The following is a 27916-nucleotide window of genomic DNA, read 5'->3' as shown; positions in this document are numbered from 1 at the left end:
TCCTCCTTTGTGTCAGCTGTTCAAAATAAACGCGAAAGGACTTCTGTTGTTGTCCTTCATTTTTGTCAGTTTTTTAGCCAGCTGGCATGTTGTGAATTCGCCGGAAAGATGGTCACGATGCAGACTCTCACACCTCACGTGTACTGGGCACAGCGGCACGGGGAGATCTTTCTACGCGTTGAACTCTGCGATGCTAAGGTAGAGTAACTATGTAGGATGCGCTGACGTTGGTTGACAGGCTTGCTGCCTTTATTATGCTTACCAAAAAGATCAGATCTACAAGCTAACAAACACCTGGGACGAGACGCGTCGTTAGCTTGTAGATCTGTTCTTTTTCACAAGCGACCCTTGCGCTTTCAGCTCTGTAGCCTGCACAGAGCTACTGCAAGAAAAACTGATTCATGATCAGATCCTGGCTGGCAAAAGTCATGATGCTACATTGTAATGGAACAACTGGATTAACTGGATGATTATCTATATATCTACACAAACACACACACACACACACACACACACACACACACACACACACACACACACACACACACACACACACACACACACACACACACATATATATATATATATATATATATATATATATATATATATATATATATATATATATATATATATTATACTCAATATTAGGCTATTATTCATTTTCTCTGTGTTTCCACTCAGTTTCAGCCACTCCTTCAGCCTCATTCCACATATGTTGTACAAATGCTCCATAAAAAATGCATGGCTTGCCAACCATGGTAGTGTTGTATCATGTTTAGCTCTGCATAATTAGTGACAGAAAATAGTAGTATAGTCTATTCTCCTACTGGTGATTTTGTTGATATAAATGATCATTTATATACTGACCATTCACCATTATAATATACTCATAAGGAATAGCATGTTCCTTTTATAAGAGGTTGGTAAAGTTTTTCAGTGTTTGGTATTTGACTTGTGATGACTGTTTGATGTATTCCAGGATCTTGACATCAGCATGAAAGACAACACTATTCAGTTCAAAGGTTGGTATTGAATTTCATGGTATAATAATTTTATTCTGAGAAAGATGCCAATTCACCAGGAATTTTAAGTAGTTCCTAAGTACTAAATACTTAAGCTGAAAAAGCACTATGCATTAGGCAGCCATTATATAGTGTATTGATGATGAGTATTGATTTTTGTTTCTCAGCACAGGGCCATGGAGCTAAAGGAGACAATGAATATGAATTCAGTTTGGACTTCCTGGAGCCTGTATGGCCTGAGGTATTTCTTATTGATTGAGTTGTTAATATTAATTTTGTATATAGGTGGAAGTTTGCACCCTTTTCTAGGCATACCTAGGAAATAGGCATACATATTTAACTTCATAATTGTGTGAGTGGGTGGTCTGCACGTGTGTGCATGCATGTGTGTAGATAGATAGTATTTAATCTGAGTTCCCAGAAGTTTTCGCCGGCTCGGCGAGGAACTTCTGGGCCAGAGCCCTGGGATTTGTGGGCGGGATGTTATTTACGCTCTGAATCTGAGCGGACACGCCTCTTACCGGTCTGAGAGCTGTGCAACTCGTCTAAAAAGTCCGACGAGATGCAAACAGCAGTACACAACAATGGCGGCCGAAATTTCTCAAGGGGAAATTGCTTCCCGTCGATCCTATTTAGATGCAACACCCACTGCATGTGGATCCCGCCCCCTTTTCTTCATTGGCTGTTGATTTGAATCACAACGCAGTGGCCGCGCCCCCGCCGTCCAAACTCCGAGGCAATGCCTCCCAGACTAGATAGTATTAGACCTTTATTGATCCTGTGGCCATGGATTATAGTAGGGGCTGCTAAGTGAAAAATCGTTACGCGGCGGATAAAAGCATGAAATTTGATACAGATGTCCCTTGGGTCATCCTAAAACATCCTAGAAGGGGTGCCCAAAAAAATCTTAAACAGGAAGTGAGTTATGGACAAAATCCAAAATGGCCACCTAAACTGTTGACCGTTGACTCAAAAGACACCAAAAGAATCTCCAAAAAGCATAAAATTTGGCACATATGTCCCTTAGGTCATCCTAAGACATCCTACAAGGGGTGCCCAAAAACATCTGAAACAGGAAGTGAGTTATTGACACAATTGAAAATGGCCGCCTAGTGTTGTCGATTGACTCAAAAGACAACTAAAGAATCTCCAAAAAGCATAAAATTTGGCACACATGTCCATTGGGTCATCCTAAGACATCCTAGAAGGGGTGCCCAAAAAAGTCTTCAACAGGAAGTGAGTTATTGACAAAATTGAAAATGGCCGCCTACAGTGTTGGCGATTGGCTCAAAAAGCCTATAGAATCTCCAAAAAGCATACAATTTGGCATATATGTCCCTTGGGTCATTCTAACACATCCTAGAAGGGGTGCTCAAAATAATCTGAAACAGGAAGTGAGTTATTGACTAAATTGAAAATGGCCGTCTACAGTGTGAAAGATGATGCAAGATACCTAAAGAATCTCATAAAAGCATGAAATGTGATACAAATGTCCCTTGGGTGATCTGAACGCATCCTACAAGGGGTGCCCAAAGAGGTTTTAAACAGGAAGTGACCGCCTAAAGCAGTTGACACAAAAGAAAACATAAAGGGACGTCTTAAAAGTGTACCATTTGGTACGTACATTGAGTGCTTCTTAATATAGCCTAGAAGGGGTTATTTATTTGTTTGTTTGCTTGTTTATTAAACTTTTTAGGAAGGGACCATGTTGAAGAAATTCTAAATGGCTGTTTAAACAGTTGACCACGGCAGTCTGCATATTATGCAGACTCAATATGACAGGTTATGCAGTGCATAACCTGCCGTATTTTGTAGTCTACCTTCTGTTTTCATTTCTACATCATCTTATTTATTTTACTTTCTGCATTATTTTTTTATTTTACTCTTTGAATCTTCTTTATTTATCTAACTCTCTGCATATTCTTATTTATTTTACTCTGCATCTTATCTTACTCTGCATATTCTTATTTTACTCTCTGCATATTGTTTATTTTGCACTCTACATCTTCTTGCTGGTTTTACACTCTATCTTCTCATGTATTTTCTTCTTGATCATTACTGTTTTTTTGTGATTAGTGTTTAGTAACTACATGTATTCATGTGTGCCATTTCGCAATTACCAGCACATTGGCATAATGCTCTGCAAGGTAATCCAGCATCCCGGCATCTACACTTTCTCGAACAGAAGGGCTCAGCTTTGCAGCCACACTTGAGTTCTCTACAAACTTTGGCAGCCTCTGGCAAGAGTGTCCATAAAGGTGTCCATAAAGGTGTCCACGAATCAGCGACTTTAATCCATCCATATTTGTCAGGAGATGGTAGAGATTGCATAGCTTTCAGGCTTCTGGACCAAATGCCAGATTGGCAAACTGCTCGATTTGAATGTTGTAGCAGTGCAGCCCGTGGGGGAGGAGTGTTTTCCATTGAGAGACTATTAAAACTTTTTTTGGGCACCCCTTAAGATGCATTCAGATCACCCAAGGGACATTTGTACCAAATGTCATGCTTTTATGAGATTATTTTCTATGAGTGTCTTTTGCATCATCTGTCAACACTGTACACGGCCATTTTCAATTTAGTCAATAACTCACTTCCTGTTTCAGATCATTTCAGGCACCCCTTCTAGGATGTCTTAGGATGACCCAAGGGACATGTATGCCAAATTGTATGCTTTTATGAAATTCTTTAGTTGTCTTTTGAGTCAATCGACAACACTAGGCGGCTATTTTCAATTGTGTCAATAACTCACTTCCTGTTTCAGATTCCTTTGGGCACCCCTTCTAGGATGTCTTAGGATGACCCAAGGGACATATGTGCCAAATTTTATATTTTTGGAGATTCTTTTGGTGTCTTTTGAGTCAACGGTCAACAGTTTAGGTGGCCATTTTGAATTTTGTCCATAACTCACTTCCTGTTTAAGATTTTTTTGGGCACCCCTTCTAGGATGTTTTAGGATGACCCAAGGGACATCTGTATCAAATTTGGTGCTTTTATCCGCCGCGTAACGATTTGGCCATTTTATGTGGTTAGCAGCCCCTACTATTAAAGTTCTCAGTCGCCACGACTGGTTTCAGTCATTTGGATTCCATAGAAGTCAGCATGTCTTCTATGGAAGCATGAAATAATAGCCTATCTACAAGCTCCTGACCACTTCAAATGCTCTCAGAGCATTTGAAGTGGTCAAACTATCAATATGTTAAGAAACATTTCCGATAAAATCTAATAGTCTGGGATATTTCATATAAAAGCAAAGATTAAAGCTCTCAATCTGTGATTTATTCACCAGGTTGGCAGTATGTAGAACAGCAGGAACAATACTAACTGTGTGTGTGTGGGGGGGGGGGGGGGGGCTCCTTGGGGGGGGGGGGCTCCTTTCACACGATTTCACAAATCACACATTAGGACGTGGTCATACACATTTTTTTCAGTCGTGAGATTTTATTTTGCTTTAATGCATGTGTGGCCCTTGGGGGGTAATTCAGTCGCCAGAGGCAGCACAACAGTTAAGGTACAGATGCAGAGTAAGAGAAGTACTGTAAGATACAGCAAGGGGTTGCAATAGAAAAAACAAAAAACATACAGTCACAGTGTCCTTACAGTATCCCGCCCTATACAAAGGCAAATATGTAAGCAGACGGTATAACCGTATAGGCTACACCCTATAGCCTATACAATAGCCTACAGTACTATACGGAACAAAAAAAACAGTCACTGTGTTATTACAGTATCCCGCCCCAACCTTAGGCAAATATACGTGAGCAAAATACACACCATCACAGTATCGTTTTGATACCACAGAACACCCTGATATCGTTACAGTGTCAACAGTGTAATCAGTACAACAAATGTGCCCTACAGTGAACTGTGCTTCCGGTCATTTCTTGTGTTGTGAACTTGGAGAGTATAAATCAGGCTATAAGTATAAATCAGGCTATAAGTGTACATCAGATTAGGCCTGTCACAATTATTACATAATCGTCTAATCGCAATTATTTTTGCATAATCGTCATAATCGTTTCCATGTAGATGTATTTTCACGCATTTCCGAATATAAAAAAAAAGCAGAAATAGCTGATCTGCAAGCTTACTTACAACGCGTCACAAAGTGACTATTTCTGCTGCTTTTTTTTACATGTTTAAAATTATTAAATATGTCAATAATGTCTTTGCATATTTAAAGGCATTGTAGGGAGTTCAGACATAATCAAAGAAAAAAACTGTTGTCAAACACCGCCCCTCCAGCAGTTCTTTTCCCCGACCACCAGGGGGTGACGCAGGGGGGACTTTTTAAATGAGTCATGCCCAAAATAGGTTGCCTTATGCGGATACAATTCGCGGAAATGCCCGACCCTATGGTTCTCTGAATTTATATTTTTAAATAGGCTCTTTCATGATAAATTGACCACATATATGAAGCTAAACAACTAAATTCTATCCAAACGATTTTTTAAAAGTAAATTATGTGCCTCAAAAAAGAAGTTTGAGAGCGTTTTAAAACCGAAAGTAAAAAGTTGATACGGGCACGGACGCGCACGGACACGCACATGCGTGCGTTAATTTACGACCCGGACATAAACAACATGAACATAAACAGAAGGGAAAATACGGATTTCAGACAGAGGACTGTGTTTCAATGAAGGAAAACACCCCAGCATCATTATATAGTGGCTGATAGAGGGGAGAAAATGCAAAAAATATATATATACATATTTTTTTTAATTTAGGCTTAATGTTCCCTACAATGCCTTTAAGTTATTTGTCATATCTTCCCTGTGGAATCTTCTATTACGAAGCCTAAATGGCAAATATAAATATAAAACTGCATTCATATGTTCAAATGTTCAACGCCAAAAGCACAATTAAATCATTAATTGCAATTATTTGTGTGACAATTCATCGTCAACTTAAATTTTTAATCGTGACAGCCCTACATCAGATCACAACATTATACCATTGTGTGCATCTGTCCATCGTGGTTGTGCCCCAGGTTAGCCACAAGTCCACAGAGCGTCAGGTGAACATCAAGATAAAGAAGCAGGACGAGCGCTGGTGGCACCGGCTCACGCTGCAGGAGAGGAAGCCACTGTTTCTGGCCCCGGACTTCGACCGCTGGCTGGACGAGTCCGACGCCGAAATGGAGCTTCAGGCCAAGGTACAGTACTGTAGGTGAAAAACTCTGGGGTCAGGAAGATGGAAGGCATGTCTTGGGTTTTTGTAGAAGCCTCTCTAACCTCTAAAATCAAAAAATAATTGTAAGTGGAATGCAGAGTGTGATTGTTACATGATGATGCAGGATTTCCTTTTCAGGAGGAGACGATAAGCAAGATACACGTGGAATCAAGAATCCGTAAAGACCGTGAGTAGAACTCGAGCTCTGCGGGCCGAGAACACTAGAAGATCTCACAGATGGACGTTTGTGATTGGAGCACTATGCCTATTAATGTTGTAAAAATCTGGAGTTATGTTTGCTTTTAATAGCTTGATCTATTTATTTGTTTTCCCAGCTTACCTTGGTTTGAAGAAAGGATATTTATTCATGTACAACCTGGTGCAGTTCCTTGGGTTTTCATGGGTCTTTGTCAACATGACGGTTCGTCTTTTCGTATTGGGCTATGGTGAGTGAAAACCAAGGTTTTTTTGGTCAGTACTGTTGCAGGCCTATATTTGATCAGATTAACGTAATTGTCTCTTCAGGGATGTTCTGTTGATGCAGTCCAAGAAAGACAGAACATACTTAGAATGGGGATGCACAATAAATAAAGAAAATAAATAATATAAAAACAAATGCAATACAGATTAATACAACATGCACATCACAAGAGGCTTTTTAAGGAAAGTTGTTCTTTTTTAGACCTTCTAGCAAAGTGTTCTGATGCAGAATCTCAGGTCCAATTATGTTGAGCTTATTACAACCATTATCTTTGCTACCCCCAAATTCTTTTTAAGCACAGGCAAAAAAAACTAAACAAAAACATGGAGAAATTGGTGTTTTCTGTAGAACATACACTGCCCTACTGTACAAGCAATCTGATCTCATCCTCTTCTCACGGATACATCAAACACCAACTTGGTGGACCTAATGTACAGACCCTTACCAGCATCAACACATCCTATTTTCTTTTCTTTTTTTGTAAACATATTTTTTTTAATAAATCAGTAACAAATAGTACGTCATGAAAAAATGCTCCAACAACAACAACCATCAGATATACCATATTCTTTGCAGTTTACCGTAATGCTAATAGAAATGTGTTAGTTTTGCTGCCTTTAAAGAGTGATTAGTTAGTTATTGTGCAGTTACAAAAGAGAAAAAAAACTGTGGCACACTCTGGCGCCATATGCAGTTTTATTAAATGACATTTCAGCCTGCTGGCCTACCTCAGAACTAACAATTGGCAGTGTAACAAACATTGGTCTCTTATATAGGCCACACCAACAATGACACACCTGTTGGGGATCAGATAATCATGCCTGTTAGATATGGTGGGAAGAAAAATATTTTTTTACATGCATACATTATTAACTCTCTCAGTGCCAATGAAATAAAAAAATTATTGCGAACTGTGCCAAGGTTTTTTTCAAAGTAAAAAAAAAGTGCTTAGGAAGCGAGATACAGCCTTTTTCAGTTGTAAGTTAAACAAGGAGTGGATGGAGCTGCAAATCTTCAGATAATGATATCTTGGGTTCTGAACACTTAAAAAAAAAAAAAAGTATACATTAAAAACTCGGGATAACTCGGGGTCTGGAACTGAGAGAGTTAACAATAGCCAATGTAAGTTTAGTTGTTAATATATACTGTATAATACGTATATACTGTATGTATTCTAAAATGTTTTATGAAGCAGGTAAACTATTTATAAAGAACTATTGCATACCTGCCAACCTTTTTAAGCATGGTTTCTCAAGAGCTGTTCATACTGAATCATACTGAATTCCTGAATCAGAGGAAGAGCAACACAGCTATACAGTAAATTGTGGATTTGTTTTGTATTGTGCACTGTGCCACCTGGGTTATATATATACTGTAGCATAATAATTGTCTGTTTGCCCCCGACTTGATGTTCAAACTTCACATTAGTGGTGACAAAAGCTACCAAACGGCCAAGCGTGGCCAGTTACATCGCTGCAGAGAGTCGCAGTTGAAGTGTTGCTCAAGCCACACTATAAATGAAAAGGGTAGTGTTAAATAGTACTAGGAACTGGTTAACGGCAAAAAAAAAAGAAAGTTTTTCTTCCCTTTACGGAACAGAGCAGGACTTGTGGGGAGAGGGAGAAGGTGAGTGGAAATGGTGAAAGAAAAACATAATTGATTGATGCGTCACTGCGTCATTGGAATGCTAAAAAAAGAAGTTTGGAGCACGTCACACAGTGACAAGTGTCGCGCGTCATTTTGTAGCTTCATGTAGCTGGCTTCCATTGAAACATCTCACCCCCTCCTTTTTTCTTTCTTTCCTCCGTAGATTCGTTCTATGACACATTCCACGCCACTGCTGACGTGATGTACTTCTGTCAGATGATGGCTATTATCGAGGTCATTAACCCCTTGTTGGGTCTGGTTAAGACAGGATTTTTTCCAGCTATGATACAGGTAATGCTTACATCTTAATGACATAATTAAGAGTAATTAATTAAAACTTGCCGGCTTTATTCGACCCAAAGCTGCCATTCTTGGAGAAGTTGTCATGGTAAAAGGAGAACGTCTATTGTGTTTGTATCTGTCTTGATGTGGGGCAATCGGAGGTAGGAGGAGCAAAATCCTGAGTGGTAATTTCACTCTTGAGAGTGTACAAATATACATTTGCGCACTCTTGTATTTACTGTTACTGTTAGCCAGCACGTTATTTCTGCAGGAATTGCTTGCAGAATAGAATTTGAGTTGTGTGTGGGTGAACAGCTAGTGTGCATGTAAAGTGTACATGCATGTGTGCATTTATGTCTGTGTGATAACTGCCTCCATATTGTTCTATTTCTCTGCTCACTTCATATTCTGTTTTAGTACTTCAGCAGCAGTACATTATTTAAAAATATATGTTCTCATGTCTAGTTTTTATATTGGAGAAGATATGTATAAAAAAAAGGTGACAGTGACTTTTCTCATCTGTAGTATAAGACCAGAACATTCATTTAAAAAAAGAGGAGAAATAACAGGAACCATGACCAGAATTTGTGTTATTTTGTTTAGTAGTAGTATTTTGTTCAGTTTAGTAAAGGTTAATAGAACAACCAAAGTACATGATTAGAACATGTAAACATTCGACAATTAAGGTCTAATATTTGTACAATTGCTACCTGTATCCAGTCATTTTGGGGCATAAACAAGAAGTTGAAGGATAAAATTAAATCTGATAATTATGTACCGTGCGTGTTCACATCATGTATACTTAAAGGCATTGTAGGGAGTTCAGACATAATCAAAGAAAAAAACTGTTGTCAAACACCGCCCCTCCAGCAGTTCTTTTCCCCGACCACCAGGGGGTGACGCAGGGCGGACTTTTTAAATGAGTCATGCCCAAAATAGGTTGCCTTATGCGGATACAATTCGCGGAAATGCCCGACCCTACGGTTCTCTGAATTTATATTTTTAAATAGGCTCTTTCATGATAAATTGACCACATATATGAAGCTAAACAACTAAATTCTATCCAAACGATTTTTTAAAAGTAAATTATGTGCCTCAAAAAAGAAGTTTGAGAGCGTTTTAAAACCGAAAGTAAAAAGTTGATACGGGCACGGACGCGCACGGACACGCACATGCGTGCGTTAATTTACGACCCGGACATAAACAACATGAACATAAACAGAAGGGAAAATACGGATTTCAGACAGAGGACTGTGTTTCAATGAAGGAAAACACCCCAGCATCATTATATAGTGGCTGATAGAGGGGAGAAAATGCAAAAAATATATATATACATATTTTTTAAATTTAGGCTTAATGTTCCCTACAATGCCTTTAACATTAATGTAATGTAGGACCAACCAGTCCAAAGACCAACCAGTAGATGTCAGCAGTGACAAGAAAATATGAAATGGGAAAATTTGGGAAAACGGTTGCTTGTGGTTTTCTGACCATATTATAGAATGCTGTGTGGTAAGAGGAAGATGCCATCACGCTACATTTTGTCCACTGCAGTATCAGCCATCCACCCTATATAGAGACCTCAGTTCAAGTGGGTTTGATGTAATGCATTTTAACCATTTAAACGCTATATACTGTACCTATTGACCATTTTGCCCCAGAAAACGGATGCTAGGTTTCATGTGATTAGTTTCATTTTTCATGAATTAAGTTTTATTTTTTAATAACAGAATTCAACACCAAGCTGACAAAGAAGCCCACATCAACTGCAAGGACCTCAAATATCTTTGATTGTGCTTGTTGTAACTTTCTCAGCATCTAATTGGCTATTGACAAAACGCTGATCTCTTAACAAGGTCCATTATTTAACATCTTTATTATGTGTCTGTTTGTATTGTGCCAGGTGGCAGGAAGGAATGTCATTCTGTTTGTCATCTTTGGCAGCCTGGAGCAGATGCAGAACAAGCCAGTGGTGTTCTTTGTGTTCTACCTGTGGAGCACCATTGAGATCTTTAGGTATTTTTGCATACTGTATAATTTCCATAAAAGCTGTCATGCATAGAAATGTATCTCAGTGTGCTTTACAAGCAGAAATGGGACAGCAATATGTACAAGGCAACCTAGAGTTGTGCATATACTGTAGCAGTTAGTTGAGCTGCTTCTGTGCCCCATGGAGGACACATTTGCAAAGAGATACTGACAGAAAAACACTGCTCAACTATAAACATATATTCAGAACCACTGTGTTTTAGATTTCCCTCATCTTTATATGTATTACATCGCAGAAGAACCAATATGTAATGATAATTTAACATACAGCAACATTTTCAGAGTTAGTTTAACTGTGAGAGTGTAAAAATCAACCCTTATGGTTAAATGTTTACACTCTCAGAGTTAAATGAACACAGAAGATTTTGCTCTGCATAGACACATGATCAAAACTAATTGTCAAGTCTTTTTTTTAAAGTTGTATCATTAGTTGATCTGTTTGTGTGACATACAGACTGCAGATCCTATGTTAACTTCCTTTTCTTCCTCAGGTATCCATTTTATATGCTGGCCTGCATTGACACAGATTGGAAGCTATTAACTTGGCTGAGATACACTCTCTGGATCCCTCTGTACCCACTGGGGGTAATAGCAGAAGGTGAGCTATTGTATGGTCAATTAGCTGTTGCAGGTTAATTTAAAACTACTACATTACCCCACACATAGTTTTTTGAATAGTTTTGAATAGTTATAGTACCTAAGAGTTTGTGGGGAGATGGGTAATTGTACTCAAAGAAGAAAAGAATGATAAATACAAAATATAGCTGCAAGCAGCGATAATACGGGGCCAGTGAATAGAGAGAGAAAGAGAGACATGGGAACGGAATAGATTGAAGAGAGAGAGAGTGACATGGAAACAATAGATTGATGAGAGAGAGAGATGGAAACATAATGGTTTGATTGGACATCTCAACCTACTGCCATTAACAGGATTCGAACTCTCAACCTTCAGACTAATAGGCTGCAACACTACCTATAGTGCTATAGCTTTGTGCAGGCTGATATTGTCTGTTGAAGATCATAAACTCTTGCCTTCTTTCATGAACCAAGCCCCTGTTTCACTAACACTAAGATCACTCGTTCACAAACCATTTACCAATGAAGAAATTGTACATCTCCTCAGAACCAAAACTAGTGAAAGTAGCCGATCTACAAGCTCACAAACCATGAAAAGTTGTGAGATTGTAGATCAGCTATTTTCAGAATGAAGTATGTCATACGTTGAAAAAACGTACTCTCAAATAAGCATTTCAGGTTATCTTTACCATTTGCACATGTATTCATTGATACAGTCATGTTGTTTGCAATTCAACTTCAATTAAGTCTGCATCAAGTGAGGCTTGAACTGGCGATCTTGAGATTGTGAGGCATTCATTTAAGGGAGACGCCATTGGCCCAACAGACAAGGAACTGTGAAAAAGGAGATCACACAGATGATACAGTTTCACGCAAATAGCTGAAAAATCCTGGGTTTAAGTGTTTTTCAAACTGCTCAAAATTGCGGACAATCTAAGGCCGGAGCTTACTGGTCAAAGTGATAGATGTGTTCCTCATGAGTCAAGGCACATGTGTAAGCAAGTTTCAGGACTTTCGGCCAAACGAGGCATGACTTTTGCCTGTTTAAAGTTTGCATTTTCAAACAATTGCTATAGCGCCCCCCTTTGGCCAATTGGAGTGAGATTGGTTTCAGTGATATTTGGAATGACTCTCTACATTACTGCAACGTTTCAAAGAAATGTGAGTCTTGCATGTATGTGTTGGGGGCAGATGAATAATTTTCATAAAACTGCAATAGTTAAAATCTATCTCCTCCTGGGATTTTTGAGCAATCTGCACGAAACGTTTAACACTTGAACTTTGGACCACTGCCTACAAAAATTTCCAACGGATTTTCCATAAGTGAAAAAATGCAGAAGTTAGGAGCCAATGACTGTTTTTCATATAATTCAAAATGGTGGGCGATCTAAAGGTCAGATGTCAAAAGTCAGACCACGAAAGTTGTCGGGCATGAAGAGACGCATGTGTGTATCGAAGTTTCATGGTTGTAGGTCAAACAGGGCATGAGTTGTACCTGTTCAAAGTTGGCACTTTCAATTGAGTGCTATAGCGCCACCCTTTGACGAATGAGTGTGAGAATTATTTCTTGGTAGTTTTTCATGAGCATCTACCATATGGCCGAGTTTCGTAAAAAGCGTATGCACGGTTAAGCCAGAACTGGCAAAAACAAGTATTTTTCAAACTGCTCAAAATTGCGAAAAGTCTAAGGGCGGAGCTTAATGGTCAAATCGATACGTGTGTTCCTCATGAGTCAAGGCACATGTGTAAGCAAGTTTCACGACTTTCGGCCAAACGAGGCATGACTTATGCCTGTTTAAAGTCTGCCTTTTAAAAAAATTGCTATAGCGCCCCCTTTTGGCCAATTGGAGTAAGATTGGTTTCAGTGATATTTGGAATGACCCTGTACATTTCTGCAAAGTTTCAAAGAAATGTGAGTCTGCATGTATGTTTTAGGCACAGATGAATAATTTTCATAAAACTGTAATAGTTAAAATCTATCTCCTCCTGGGATTTTTGAGCAATCTGCACAAATTTTTTAACACTTGAACTTTGGACCACTGCCTACAAAAATTTCCAACGGATTTTCCATAAGTGAAAAAATGCAGAAGTTAGGAGCCAATGACTGTTTTTCATATAATTCAAAATGGTGGGAGATCTAAAGGTCAGAGGTCAAAAGTCAGAGGGTGAAAGTTGTTCAGCATGAGGAGACGCATATGTGTATCCAAGTTTCATGGCTGTAGGTCAAACAGGGCATGAGTTGTACCTGTTCAAAGTTGCCATTTTCAATTGAGTGCTATAGCGCCACCTTTTGACGAAAGATTGTGAGAATTATTTCTTGATCGTTTTTCATAACCATCTACCATATGGCCGAGTTTCGTAAAAAGTGACAGCACAGTTAAGCCAAAACTAAGATTAGCCTTGAATTGAGAGGGAGCGAAAAACAATTTGTAATATAGCTGCAAGCAGCGATAATACGGGGCCAGTGAATAGAGAGAGAGAGAGACATGGAAACGGAATAGATTGAAGAGAGAGAGAGTGACATGGAAACAATAGATTGATGAGAGAGAGAGATGGAAACATAATGGTTTGATTGGACATCTCAACCTACTGCCATTAACAGGATTCGAACTCTCAACCTTCAGACTAATAGGCTGCAACACTACCTATAGTGCTATAGCTTTGTCCAGGCTGATATTGTCTGTTGAAGAGCATAAACTCTTGCCTTCTTTCATGAACCAAGCCCCTGTTTCACTAACACTAAGATCACTCGTTCACAAACCATTTACCAATGAAGAAATTGTACATCTCCTCAAAACCAAAACTAGTGAAAGTAGCCGATCTACAAGCTCACAAACCATGAAAAGTTGTGAGATTGTAGATCAGCTATTTTCAGATAAAGTATGTCATACGTTGAAAAAACATACTCTCAAATAAGCATTTCAGGTTATCTTTACCATTTGCACATGTATTCATTGATACAGTCATGTTGTTTGCAATTCAACTTAAATTAAGTCTGCATCAAGTGAGGCTTGAACTGGCGACCTTGAGATTGTGAGGCATTCATTTAAGGGAGACGCCATTGGCCCAACAGACAAGTAACTGTGAAAAAGGAGATCACACAGATGATACAGTTTCACGCAAATAGCTGAAAAATCCTGGGTTTAAGTGTTTTTCAAACTGCTCAAAATTGCGGACAATCTAAGGGCGGAGCTTAATGGTCAAATCGATACGTGTGTTCCTCATGAGTCAAGGCACATGTGTAAGCAAGTTTCACGACTTTCGGTCAAACGAGGCATGACTTATGCCTGTTTAAAGTCTGCCTTTTCAAAAAATTGCTATAGCGCCCCCTTTTGGCCAATTGGAGTGAGATTGGTTTCAGTGATATTTGGAATGACCCTGTACATTTCTGCAAAGTTTCAAAGAAATGTGAGTCTGCATGTATGTTTTAGGCACAGATGAATAATTTTCATAAAACTGTAATAGTTAAAATCTATCTCCTCCTGGGATTTTTGAGCAATCTGCACGAAACGTTTAACACTTAAACTTTGGACCACTGCCTACAAAAATTTCCAACGGATTTTCCATAAGTGAAAAAATGCAGAAGTTAGGAGCCAATGACTGTTTTTCATATAATTCAAAATGGTGGGAGATCTAAAGGTCAGAGGTCAAAAGTCAAACCACGAAAGTTGTCGGGCATGAAGAGACGCATGTGTGTATCGAAGTTTCATGGCTGTAGGTCAAACAGGGCATGAGTTGTACCTGTTCAAAGTTGGCATTTTCAACTGAGTGCTATAGCGCCACCTTTTGACGAAAGATTGTGAGAATTATTTTTTGATCGTTTTTCATGACCATCTACCATATGGCCGAGTTTCGTAAAAAGCGTATGCACGGTTCAGCCAGAACTGAGATTAGCCTTGAATTGAGAGGGAGCGAAAAACAATTCCTAATATAGCTGCAAGCAGCGATAATACGGGGCCAGTGAATAGAGAGAGAGAGAGACATGGAAACGGAATAGATTGAAGAGAGAGAGAGTGACATGGAAACAATAGATTGATGAGAGAGAGAGATGGAAACATAATGGTTTGATTGGAAATCTCAACCTACTGCCATTAACAGGATTTGAACTCTCAACCTTCAGACTAATAGGCTGCAACACTACCTATAGTGCTATAGCTTTGTCCAGGCTGATATTGTCTGTTGAAGATCATAAACTCTTGCCTTCTTTCATGAACCAAGCCCCTGTTTCACTAACACTAAGATCACTCGTTCACAAACCATTTACCAATGAAGAAATTGTACATCTCCTCAGAACCAAAGCTAGTGAAAGTAGCCGATCTACAAGCTCACAAACCATGAAAAGTTGTGAGATTGTAGATCAGCTATTTTCAGATAAAGTATGTCATACGTTGAAAAAACGTACTCTCAAATAAGCATTTCAGGTTATCTTTACCATTTGCACATGTATTCATTGATACAGTCATGTTGTTTGCAATTCAACTTAAATTAAGTCTGCATCAAGTGAGGCTTGAACTGGCGACCTTGAGATTGTGAGGCATTCATTTAAGGGAGACGCCATTGGCCCAACAGACAAGTAACTGTGAAAAAGGAGATCATACAGATGATACAGTTTCACGCAAATAGCTGAAAAATCCTGGGTTTAAGTGTTTTTCAAACTGCTCAAAATTGCGGACAATCTAACGGCGGAGCTTAATGGTCAAATCGATAAGTGTGTTCCTCATGAGTCAAGGCACATGTGTAAGCAAGTTTCACGACTTTCGGCCAAACGAGGCATGACTTATGCCTGTTTAAAGTCTGCCTTTTCAAAAAATTGCTATAGCGCCCCCTTTTGGCCAATTGGAGTGAGATTGGTTTCAGTGATATTTGGAATGACCCTGTACATTTCTGCAAAGTTTCAAAGAAATGTGAGTCTGCATGTATGTTTTAGGCACAGATGAATAATTTTCATAAAACTGTAATAGTTAAAATCTATCTCCTCCTGGGATTTTTGAGCAATCTGCACGAAACGTTTAACACTTGAACTTTGGACCACTGCCTACAAAAATTTCCGACGGATTTTCCATAAGTGAAAAAATGCAGAAGTTAGGAGCCAATGACTGTTTTTCATATAATTCAAAATGGTGGGCGATCTAAAGGTCAGAGGTCAAAAGTCAGACCACGAAAGTTGTCGGGCATGAAGAGACGCATGTGTGTATCGAAGTTTCATGGTTGTAGGTCAAACAGGGCATGAGTTGTACCTGTTCAAAGTTGGCACTTTCAATTGAGTGCTATAGCGCCACCCTTTGACGAATGAGTGTGAGAATTATTTTTTGGTAGTTTTTCATGACCATCTACCATATGGCCGAGTTTCGTAAAAAGCGACAGCACGGTTAAGCCAGAACTAAGATTAGCCTTGAATTGAGAGGGAGCGAAAAACAATTCGTAATATAGCTGCAAGCAGCGATAATACGGGGCCAGTGAATAGAGAGAGAGAGAGACATGGAAACGGAATAGATTGAAGAGAGAGAGAGTGACATGGAAACAATAGATTGATGAGAGAGAGAGATGGAAACATAATGGTTTGATTGGACATCTCAACCTACTGCCATTAACAGGATTCGAACTCTCAACCTTCAGACTAATAGGCTGCAACACTACCTATAGTGCTATAGCTTTGTCCAGGCTGATATTGTCTGTTGAAGATCATAAACTCTTGCCTTCTTTCATGAACCAAGCCCCTGTTTCACTAACACTAAGATCACTCGTTCACAAGCCATTTACCAATGAAGAAATTGTACATCTCCTCAGAACCAAAACTAATGAAAGTAGCCGATCTACAAGTCTCACAAACCATGAAAAGTTGTGAGATTGTAGATCAGCTATTTTCAGAATGAAGTATGTCATACGTAAAAAACGTACTCTCAAATAAGCATTTCAGTTTATCTTTACCATTTGCACATGTATTCATTGATACAGTCATGTTGTTTGCAATTCAACTTAAATTAAGTCTACATCAAGTGAGGCTTGAACTGGCGACCTTGAGATTGTGAGGCATTCATTTAAGGCAGACGCCATTGGCCCAACAGACAAGTAACTGTGAAAAAGGAGATCACACAGATGATACAGTTTCACGCAAATAGCTGAAAAATCCTGGGTTTAAGTGTTTTTCAAACTGCTCAAAATTGCGGACAATCTAAGGGCGGAGCTTAATGGTCAAATCGATACGTGTGTTCTTCATGAGTCAAGGCACATGTGTAAGCAAGTTTCACGACTTTCGGCCAAACGAGGCATGACTTATGCCTGTTTAAAGTATGCCTTTTCAAAAAATTGCTATAGCGCCCCCTTTTGGGCAATTGGAGTGAGATTGGTTTCAGTGATATTTGGAATGACCCTGTACATTTCTGCCAAGTTTCAAAGAAATGTGAGTCTGCATGAATGTTTTAGGCACAGATGAATAATTTTCATAAAACTGTAATATTTAAAATCTATCTCCTCCTGGGATTTTTGAGCAATCTGCACGAAACATTTTACACATGAACTTTGGACCACTGCCTACAAAAATTTCCAACGGATTTTCCATAAGTGAAAAAATGCAGAAGTTAGGAGCCAATGACTGTTTTTCATATAATTCAAAATGGTGGGCGATCTAAAGGTCAGAGGTCAAAAGTCAGACCACGAAAGTTGTCGGGCATGAAGAGACGCATGTGTGTATCGAAGTTTCATGGTTGTAGGTCAAACAGGGCATGAGTTGTACCTGTTCAAAGTTGGCACTTTCAATTGAGTGCTATAGCGCCACCCTTTGACGAATGAGTGTGAGAATTATTTCTTGGTAGTTTTTCATGAGCATCTACCATATGGCCGAGTTTCGTAAAAAGCGTATGCACGGTTAAGCCAGAACTGGCAAAAACAAGTATTTTTCAAACTGCTCAAAATTGCGGAAAATCTAAGGGCGGAGCTTAATGGTCAAATCGATACGTGTGTTCCTCATGAGTCAAGGCACATGTGTAAGCAAGTTTCACGACTTTCGGCCAAACGAGGCATGACTTATGCCTGTTTAAAGTCTGCCTTTTCAAAAAATTGCTATAGCGCCCCCTTTAGGCCAATTGAAGTAAGATTGGTTTCAGTGATATTTGGAATTACCCTGTACATTTCTGCAAAGTTTCAAAGAAATGTGAGTCTGCATGTATGTTTTAGGCACAGATGAATAATTTTCATAAAAGTGTAATAGTTAAAATCTATCTCCTCCTGGGATTTTTGAGCAATCTGCACGAAACGTTTAACACTTGAACTTTGGACCTCTCCCTACAAAAAATTCCAACGGATTTTCCATAAGTGAAAAAATGCAGAAGTTAGGAGCCAATGACTGTTTTTCATATAATTCAAAATGGTGGGAGATCTAAAGGTCAAAGGTCAAAAGTCAGAGGGTGAAAGTTGTTCAGCATGAGGAGACGCATATGTGTATCCAAGTTTCATGGCTCTAGGTCAAACAGGGCATGAGTTGTACCTGTTCAAAGTTGGCATTTTCAATTGAGTGCTATAGCGCCACCTTTGGACGAAAGATTGTGAGAATTATTTCTTGATAGTTTTTCATGACCATCTACCATATGGCCGAGTTTCGTAAAAAGCGACAGCACGGTTAAGCCAGAACTAAGATTAGCCTTGAATTGAGAGGGAGCGAAAAACAATTCGTAATATAGCTGCAAGCAGCGATAATACGGGGCCAGTGAATAGAGAGAGAGAGAGAGACATGGAAACGGAATAGATTGAAGAGAGAGAGAGTGACATGGAAACAATAGATTGATGAGAGAGAGAGATGGAAACATAATGGTTTGATTGGACATCTCAACCTACTGCCATTAACAGGATTCGAACTCTCAACCTTCAGACTAATAGGCTGCAACACTACCTGTAGTGCTTTAGGTTTGTCCAGGCTGATATTGTCTGTTGAAGATCATAAACTCTTGCCTTCTTTCATGAACCAAGCCCCTGTTTCACTAACACTAAGATCACTCGTTCACAAACCATTTACCAATGAAGAAATTGTACATCTCCTCAGAACCAAAACTAGTGAAAGTAGCCGATCTACAAGCTCACAAACCATGAAAAGTTGTGAGATTGTAGATCAGCTTTTTTCAGATAAAGTATGTCATACGTTGAAATAACGTACTCTCAAATAAGCATTTCAGGTTATCTTTACCATTTGCACATGTATTCATTGATACAGTCATGTTGTTTGCAATTCAACTTAAATTAAGTCCGCATCAAGTGAGGCTTGAACTGGCGACCTTGAGATTGTGAGGCATTCATTTAAGGGAGACGCCATTGGCCCAACAGACAAGTGACTGTGAAAAAGGAGATCACACAGATGATACAGTTTCACGCAAATAGCTGAAAAATCCTGGGTTTAAGTGTTTTTCAAACTGCTCAAAATTGCGGACAATCTAAAGGCGGAGCTTAATGGTCAAATCGATACGTGTGTTCCTCATGAGTCAAGGCACATGTGTAAGCAAGTTTCACGACTTTCGGCCAAACGAGGCATGACTTATGCCTGTTTAAAGTCTGCCTTTTCAAAAAATTGCTAAAGCGCCCCCTTTTGGCCAATTGGAGTGAGATTGGTTTCAGTGATATTTGGAATGACCCTGTACATTTCTGCAAAGTTTCAAAGAAATGTGAGTCTGCATGTATGTTTTAGGCACAGATGAATAATTTTCATAAAACTGTAATAGTTCAAATCTATCTCCTCCTGGGATTTTTGAGCAATCTGCACGAAACGTTTAACACTTGAACTTTGGACCACTGCCTACAAAAATTTCCAACGGATTTTCCACAAGTGAAAAAATGCAGAAGTTAGGAGCCAATGACTGTTTTTCATATAATTCAAAATGGTGGGAGATCTAAAGGTCAGAGGTCAAAAGTCAGAGTGTGAAAGTTGTTCAGCATGAGGAGACGCATATGTGTATCCAAGTTCCATGGCTGTAGGTCAAACAGGGCATGAGTTGTACCTGTTCAAAGTTGGCATTTTCAATTGAGTGCTATAGCGCCACCTTTGGACGAAAGATTGTGAGAATTATTTTTTGATCGTTTTTCATGACCATCTACCATATGGCCGAGTTTCGTGAAAAGCGACAGCACAGTTAAGCCAGAACTAAGATTAGCCTTGAATTGAGAGGGAGCGAAAAACAATTTGTAATATAGCTGCAAGCAGCGATAATACGGGGCCAGTGAATAGAGAGAGAGAGAGACATGGAAACGGAATAGATTGAAGAGAGAGAGAGTGACATGGAAACAATAGATTGATGAGAGAGAGAGATGGAAACATAATGGTTTGATTGGACATCTCAACCTACTGCCATTAACAGGATTCGAACTCTCAAACTTCAGACTAATAGGCTGCAACACTACCTATAGTGCTATAGCTTTGTCCAGGCTGATATTGTCTGTTGAAGATCATAAACTCTTGCCTTCTTTCATGAACCAAGCCCCTGTTTCACTAACACTAAGATCACTCGTTCACAAACCATTTACCAATGAAGAAATTGTACATCTCCTCAGAACCAAAACTAGTGAAAGTAGCCGATCTACAAGCTCACAAACCATGAAAAGTTGTGAGATTTTAGATCAGCTATTTTCAGAATGAAGTATGTCATACGTTGAAAAAACGTACTCTCAAATAAGCATTTCAGGTTATCTTTACCATTTGCACATGTATTCATTGATACAGTCATGTTGTTTGCAATTCAACTTAAATTAAGTCTGCATCAAGTGAGGCTTGAACTGGCGACCTTGAGATTGTGAGTCATTCATTTAAGGGAGACGCCATTGGCCCAACAGACAAGTAACTGTGAAAAAGGAGATCACACAGATGATACAGTTTCACGCAAATAGCTGAAAAATCCTGGGTTTAAGTGTTTTTCAAACTGCTCAAAATTGCGGACAATCTAAGGGCGGAGATTACTGGTCAAAGCGATAGATGTGTTCCTCATGAGTCAAGGCACAAGTGTAAGCAAGTTTCACGACTTTCGGCCAAACGAGGCATGACTTATGCCTGTTTAAAGTCTGCCTTTTCAAAAAATTGCTATAGCGCCCCCTTTTGGCCAATTGGAGTGAGATTGGTTTCAGTGATATTTGGAATGACCCTGTACATTTCTGCCAAGTTTCAAAGAAATGTGAGTCTGCATGTATGTTTTAGGCACAGATGAATAATTTTCATAAAACTGTAATAGTTAAAATCTATCTCCTCCTGGGATTTTTGAGCAATCTGCACGAAACATTTTACACATGAACTTTGGACCACTGCCTACAAAAATTTCCAACGGATTTTCCATAAGTGAAAAAATGCAGAAGTTAGGAGCCAATGACTGTTTTTCATATAATTCAAAATGGTGGGCGATCTAAAGGTCAGAGGTCAAAAGTCAGACCACGAAAGTTGTCGGGCATGAAGAGACGCATGTGTGTATCGAAGTTTCATGGTTGTAGGTCAAACAGGGCATGAGTTGTACCTGTTCAAAGTTGGCACTTTCAATTGAGTGCTATAGCGCCACCCTTTGACGAATGAGTGTGAGAATTATTTCTTGGTAGTTTTTCATGAGCATCTACCATATAGCCGAGTTTCGTAAAAAGCGTATGCACGGTTAAGCCAGAACTGGCAAAAACAAGTATTTTTCAAACTGCTCAAAATTGCGGAAAATCTAAGGGCGGAGCTTAATGGTCAAATCGATACGTGTGTTCCTCATGAGTCAAGGCACATGTGTAAGCAAGTTTCACAACTTTCGGCCAAACGAGGCATGACTTACGCCTGTTTAAAGTCTGCCTTTTCAAAAAATTGCTATAGCGCCCCCTTTTGGCCAATTGGAGTAAGATTGGTTTCAGTGATATTTGGAATGACCCTCTACATTTCTGCAAAGTTTCAAAGAAATGTGAGTCTGCATGTATGTTTTAGGCACAGATGAATAATTTTCATAAAACTGTAATAGTTCAAATCTATCTCCTCCTGGGATTTTTGAGCAATCTGCACGAAACGTTTCACACTTGAACTTTGGACCACTTTCTACAAAAAATTCCAACGGATTTTCCATAAGTGAAAAAATGCAGAAGTTAGGAGCCAATGACTGTTTTTCATATAATTCAAAATGGTGGGAGATCTAAAGGTCAGAGGTCAAAAGTCAGAGTGTGAAAGTTGTTCAGCATGAGGAGACGCATATGTGTATCCAAGTTTCATGGCTGTAGGTCAAACAGGGCATGAGTTGTACCTGGTCAAAGTTGGCATTTTCAATTGAGTGCTATAGCGCCACCTTTGGACGAAAGATTGTGAGAATTATTTCTTGATTGTTTTTCATGACCATCTACCATATGGCCGAGTTTCGTAAAAAGCGACTGCACGGTTCAGCCAGAACTGCGAAAAGTGGCAGAAGAAGAAGAAGAAGAAGAAGAAGAAGAAGTGACAGAATAATGCGAATAACAATACGTGTCCAGAGCAGAGCTCTGGCCCCGTAATAAAACCGTAACTATGTAAAAGTACATATTTAATGTTGTCATATGAACTAAAGAACAACTTGTGTTGAGAAAAACTTTTGCACTCAGTTATTTGTAAAAATAATAATAATTATTCAGCGGGTACTAAAGGCCAATTATGATATCATTTAATCGCTACAAACAAAACATTCACATAGTAATGGAGATGCCGATCTATCTAGCTGTGCTTTGCAAGACTTTTAGAATCTTCAATGTGTAACTAAGGAGCTATGGTACTTTAAATACGTTTACCTTCTTAGTTGGTAACCATTGCATAATTGCAATATTACATGGGAGGGTCTGCGTTCTTTACTGTTGTTTTTGCCGTGACAGTGATGCCGTCAGGAACTAAACAATTGCGTGACGTTTCACAAATATGATCAAAATACAGCCTGCCTCTCATGGCTTATCTTCAAAGGATACTAATAATGTTCTGCTCAGATGATAGGTTTATTACAGTTAGTTTAGTATGTATTGGTAGATTACCTTTAGTAGACTAATAGGATTCATGTGGCAGCCAAAGATATTCTCATATCAAAACAAATCAGTAGAACATCCTTGCATGGGAACACAGTTCCCCCGGCTGCTGTACAGCAGTGGTTCTCAAACTTTTTCATGTCAAGGACCCCCAAAATTATATGTATTTGGCCGTGGACCCCCCTGGAAAATATTTTGTTCCATGGACCCCCAGAAGCAAAGATTTGAGTTTCAAATGTTCGCTTTGAAAAATATAATATTCAAAGATTTGCACACATTTTCACGGGTTAGCTATGAGCTTGTATATGTGCTATTTTTGAATAGCCAAAGTATAAAAGGTTAAAGTGGTTAAAATCATTGTGGTGCTATATATCAACACATTTTGCTGGGGACCCCCTGGAAGCCCCCCCCCCCCCCTTCCAAAGACCCCTGGGGGTCCCCGGACCCAACTTTGAGAACCAATGATGTATAGTATGCAGACTTAATGGTCCTTTTGTGTGTCTCATCAGCGGTGGCTTTAATCCAGTCCCTGCCCATCTTTGATGAGACACGCCTGTACAGCCTCCCGCTCCCTGAGGTCTTGGGCCAGTCATTGAGCTTCTCCTACAGCCTGCAGGTCTACCTGGTCATCATGTTTCTGGGTGAGATAACAATACTTGCATACCAATCACATACTTACTTCTGTTTGACTCTCACCTGTACTGCTGTCACAAAGTAAGTAAGGCTGTAAATAATGTTCGGATTTGCACCCTCAACCAGTTAATATGCGTACCACATACTGTAACGGTGTTGATTTTGACACCAAATTTTGATTTAGTTTTAGTTTTAGTCTTTTCAATAAAATTCCATTTAGTTTTAGTCATATTTTAGTTTAGTTTAGTTTTTGTCTAGTTTTAGTCGACTAAATCTACAGTTGATTTAGTTGACTAAAATGTATGTTGGCGGTGCCTTGATGGTGTCGTAATGGCTGATTTTACACTTGGTTGCATGCTGAAAATAGCCGATCTACAAGCTCATAACGAGCTTGTAGATGCTATTTTCAGAGCGCAACACCCGAGCTCAACCAAACATAAAATGACTTGTCTTTTAGTTCTACTGGATCTCTTCTCCACTAGTCCCTCACTAACATTTTAGTCTAGTTTTTATTTGTTGACGAAATTGTCAATATATTTAGTCTTAGTTTTAGTCATCATAGTAGTCGACGAACATTTTTCGTCATAGTTTTAGTCGACGAAATCAACACTGCCACATAATCATATCGTTCTGGGTTTGTAACAGGCACAGGACCTTTGTCACATTCCTTTCCCTCTCTCTATTCTGTCTTTCACTGTCTCTCTCTCTGTACCATGTGTTAAGTACTAAATGCCTTCAAATAATACGAAAATAAAATGTCTTTAAGCATGGGTTGGTACTGTAGGGTTGAAGGACTTGCAGAACGACGGGAAGATTAGAGTACTCCTTAGTCACACAGAATCCCGTGTTTGTGAGCTTAGAGACCAAATAAATTAACTCACACTGAGAGAAACACGTAAAAGAAAATGGACTTAAGTGTTTTCCTTTTTTTTCTCTTTGTCCTTTGCAGGCCTTTTCATCAACTTCCGGCACCTCTACAAGCAGAGGAGGAGACGGTTCCGCTCGAGGAAGAGGAAAGCCAACTAAAGAATAAACCTAGTCATGCAGCGTAAACTATCCTCCCTACCTAAAATTTATATCATCCTTTCTTTCTTTGGTCACTGCTGGGTGCCTTCTCTCCTCTCCATACACATGCACACAGACCACATAATGGAGTACATGTCAACATATTATTTTCAGCTGGTTTGGTTGATAATTAAGTCAGGCCTGATTAGCGACACATCAAAGCAAACATCTAAAATGACTGGAATTCTCCTTTAAATAACCCATCATTGCTGTATTGAAGTAGTTTTTCATCCCTGACCCTGTGGGGGAGACACCTTGCAGCTCTTGGGGTCCCCACCTACTTACTGAGAGCCACTGCTCTAAGTACCCACCAACACGTTGTTATATTGGTGTAGCAGTGTTCAATAATAATACCTGGAATTTATATAGCGCTTTTCTAAATACTCAAAGTTGCTTTACATGTGTGTGTGGAGGCCAGGGGAAGAGAAATATTCGTTCATCTAAGGTAAATTGTAGAATATGATGAATGTTTCACAACTTCAGTGTTGCCCAAGCTTTTCAGACTAAAGTGCATATTAGCACACTTTTAAAGGCTCCCTTCAGTCAATGTTCTACCTGTTCTTTGAATGTTTCTCACCAAACCACGTACTGGGTTGTGGCTTAAAATCATAGCTCATCCAGTTTTGACCTTACTGTATGCTCCTTGTGAGGGCCCAAGTTTGAATTAAACTCCCTTCATGTCTCACGTCTCCACTCAGCACTCTGTAAAATGGGGGGAAAAAATCTACAGAGATATCTTCACCTCGCACTATAATTGTTCTTAAGTGGTGGGTCAAAAAGACTCAATCATAGAATAAAAATACAACAACAGAGGCCCTCACACATTTATTCTATGATGAAGGAAATCGTACTTAGCAACGTTATTGCAACCAGGCGGTCAAGCAGGTTGATTCTCATAAAGGCGAAAGATGGAGAGTGAAAGTGACTGATTTCTTAACATAGTTTTGAGGTGATTTCACGTTCCTTGACCTTCACCTGCAACTGGACGTGGGGAACATTTTGAGGCAGGGGGCATTAGATAGGGGATATATATATTTCAGACTTACTTCTGGAAGAACCGGACCCCACCTGCAAATAGGAATAGTTTTAATCAAGTAAAGTGTTCAGCAGTCATTTGACAGTATAGAGGAATAGATTAAACTTACCAGGTAAATTAATTCTCAGGGACAAACAAAATGACATTTCAAGAACACTTCCCTTGTAAATATTCACTAAAACCAACTCATTAGGTGTTTAGAATGAAATCATTGCAAATCCTGAGTGAATTAGGCAGCATTTGTTTAGTTTATTTAGACAGTAAGATTATAGAAGAGACGGGAATACAGATAGAAATTCAACTGATAATGAAACTTTAAGATGAGAAACATCCACTGAGCCCCTGGGAGCTTACCCAGTAAAGCAACGAGACTAAGTCGGATTACAGAATTAACAACTATTGTAGAGCCCTTATCAAAACAAAGTTACAAATCAAATCAAGTCAAAATAAAAATGTGTCGTAAAAAACATTGGAATCAAAATATAATCAAACTAAATGTTTCATTATATTAGAAAGGCCCAACAGCATATCCTGGTGAAAATTGGCTTAAAAAACAGATCTACGAAATGACCTGTGGGGAAAATGAAATGCGTTGAAATTGACCTGAACAGTAGATGAAAGAGTTTGTTTGATAAAATGAGTGCAACAGTAATTGCATGCATTTTAAGGGAGTAAAGGTGAAAAGGATAAGAAAATGTGCATATACTAACTGAAGGAGCAGTTTGATTCATTAGTCTATACATACTATACTTGAATTTTTTTGGAAGATGAAGATTCATTGATAACTATTCACAGACTTGAATTTACCAGAATCTGTGAAATTACAGGTTGACTCTCAAAACATTTGAAAGCGCAAATGTGTGACATAGGTCATGAAATCTGAAACTGTGAACGGATGTGTGGTGGTGTTCTTTTTTTAAAGTATCGATTGACTCAGTTGGGAATTGTGCAACTGACTCAGTACTGACTCAAGTACTTCACTTTGATTACAATTGTGTTGATTTTGTTTGTACTTTTTTAGCATGTCTATATTTATTTGTGTTCATTGATTACTTTTGTTTGTTTGTTTAAAGGTTTTATTGCAACAAAGTATTTCAGCATGCCTCGGTGGTGGATATAATAGTTATATGAACACACTACACTATGTTTTACCCCATGTTTGACACCATTAAGCCTTCTTCCGCCTGTCATCTGACTAGATGACCCTGTCCATGCAACACCATTTAGACTTTTATTATTTATTTTTTGTATTGTTTGTTTGGTTGTTAGATTTTCATTTCTCTTTTTTCTTTTTTTGTACTTTCTATTCACTGTGTGCTGATGTGAAAAGCCACCTGGAATATTTTTTGTTCAGCTTGTAAGGCAAGTTAGTACATTTCAAAGTGCTTTACACAAAACATTAAGCCAATGTGCAAAGGAAAGAACTCCATTATAAAAGGACATTTGAATATAATTAAAATGTTATTAAAGAGTTAAGAGAAAATGAGAATAAGCGCAAATATAACAGTTAGTTATGCAGCAAAAGAAATGAACCAAACTTAGTAAAAGACAGTGGCAAACAGCAAAGACTTCAGTTTTGGTTTAAGAACAGAGTTGTAACAGATTTATGGAAGTTGTAGGTCTACAATAATTTTCATTTTTGTGGGTTTCATTCTGTCAAGTGTTTTTTTTTTTCATCTTTTCAATGTGTTTTAATAAACAGACCAAAAAAATAATAGTCCCTCATTTTTGTGCATGAAACATTTCTGATCAGAAACAACGATGGAGTCCACATTAATTGGCTGGAGATAATTATGGCTTTCGTGTGTCCTATCAATTTTCCATGTGAAGCAGCTCCGCCTACTATAGGCTACTCATCAAAGCAATTATTGTTCAACAGCCGCTCCAGTGTTCCGCGACAGGTCAGAGCAAATATTTTAATGTAGATGTAGCCTGGCTTTGTGTGAAAGAAAATGCTTGAGACCTAATCCTCTTAACAAGACTCCA

At 38.9% G+C, this 27916-nt stretch overlaps 1 protein-coding gene across 1 annotated transcript; it reads left to right on the top strand.

Annotated features, from left to right (window-relative positions):
* Positions 1-20: 20 nt before the first annotated feature.
* LOC311050111 (very-long-chain (3R)-3-hydroxyacyl-CoA dehydratase-like) lies at positions 21-27633 on the top strand. Its single transcript, XM_084064074.1, has 11 exons — positions 21-198; positions 983-1025; positions 1193-1266; positions 6013-6177; positions 6333-6381; positions 6530-6640; positions 8486-8613; positions 10508-10620; positions 11145-11251; positions 23706-23837; positions 24779-27633. The coding sequence occupies exons 1-11, from the start codon at positions 109-111 to the stop codon at positions 24853-24855; spliced, it is 1089 nt and encodes a 362-aa protein (XP_083920200.1). The 5' UTR covers positions 21-108; the 3' UTR covers positions 24856-27633.
* The last annotated feature ends 283 nt before the right edge of the window (positions 27634-27916 follow it).

This window comes from Gymnoscopelus microlampas, assembly GCF_963454915.1.
Source record: "Gymnoscopelus microlampas genome assembly, chromosome: 1".
Taxonomy (NCBI): domain Eukaryota; kingdom Metazoa; phylum Chordata; class Actinopteri; order Myctophiformes; family Myctophidae; genus Gymnoscopelus; species Gymnoscopelus microlampas.
The sequence above is the reverse complement of the archived record's forward strand: the minus strand, read 5'-3'. Positions and strand labels throughout refer to the sequence as shown.

Excerpts from the sequence above, each read along its gene's own strand:
- LOC311050111 (XM_084064074.1), top strand. The coding sequence starts at position 109 with ATGGTCACGATGCAGACTCTCACACCTCACGTGTACTGGGCACAGCGG. Across the intron at positions 6,641-8,485 it reads TCTTTTCGTATTGGGCTATG|ATTCGTTCTATGACACATTC; the intron begins GTGAGTGAAAAC and ends TTTCCTCCGTAG. Across the intron at positions 11,252-23,705 it reads ACTGGGGGTAATAGCAGAAG|CGGTGGCTTTAATCCAGTCC; the intron begins GTGAGCTATTGT and ends GTGTCTCATCAG.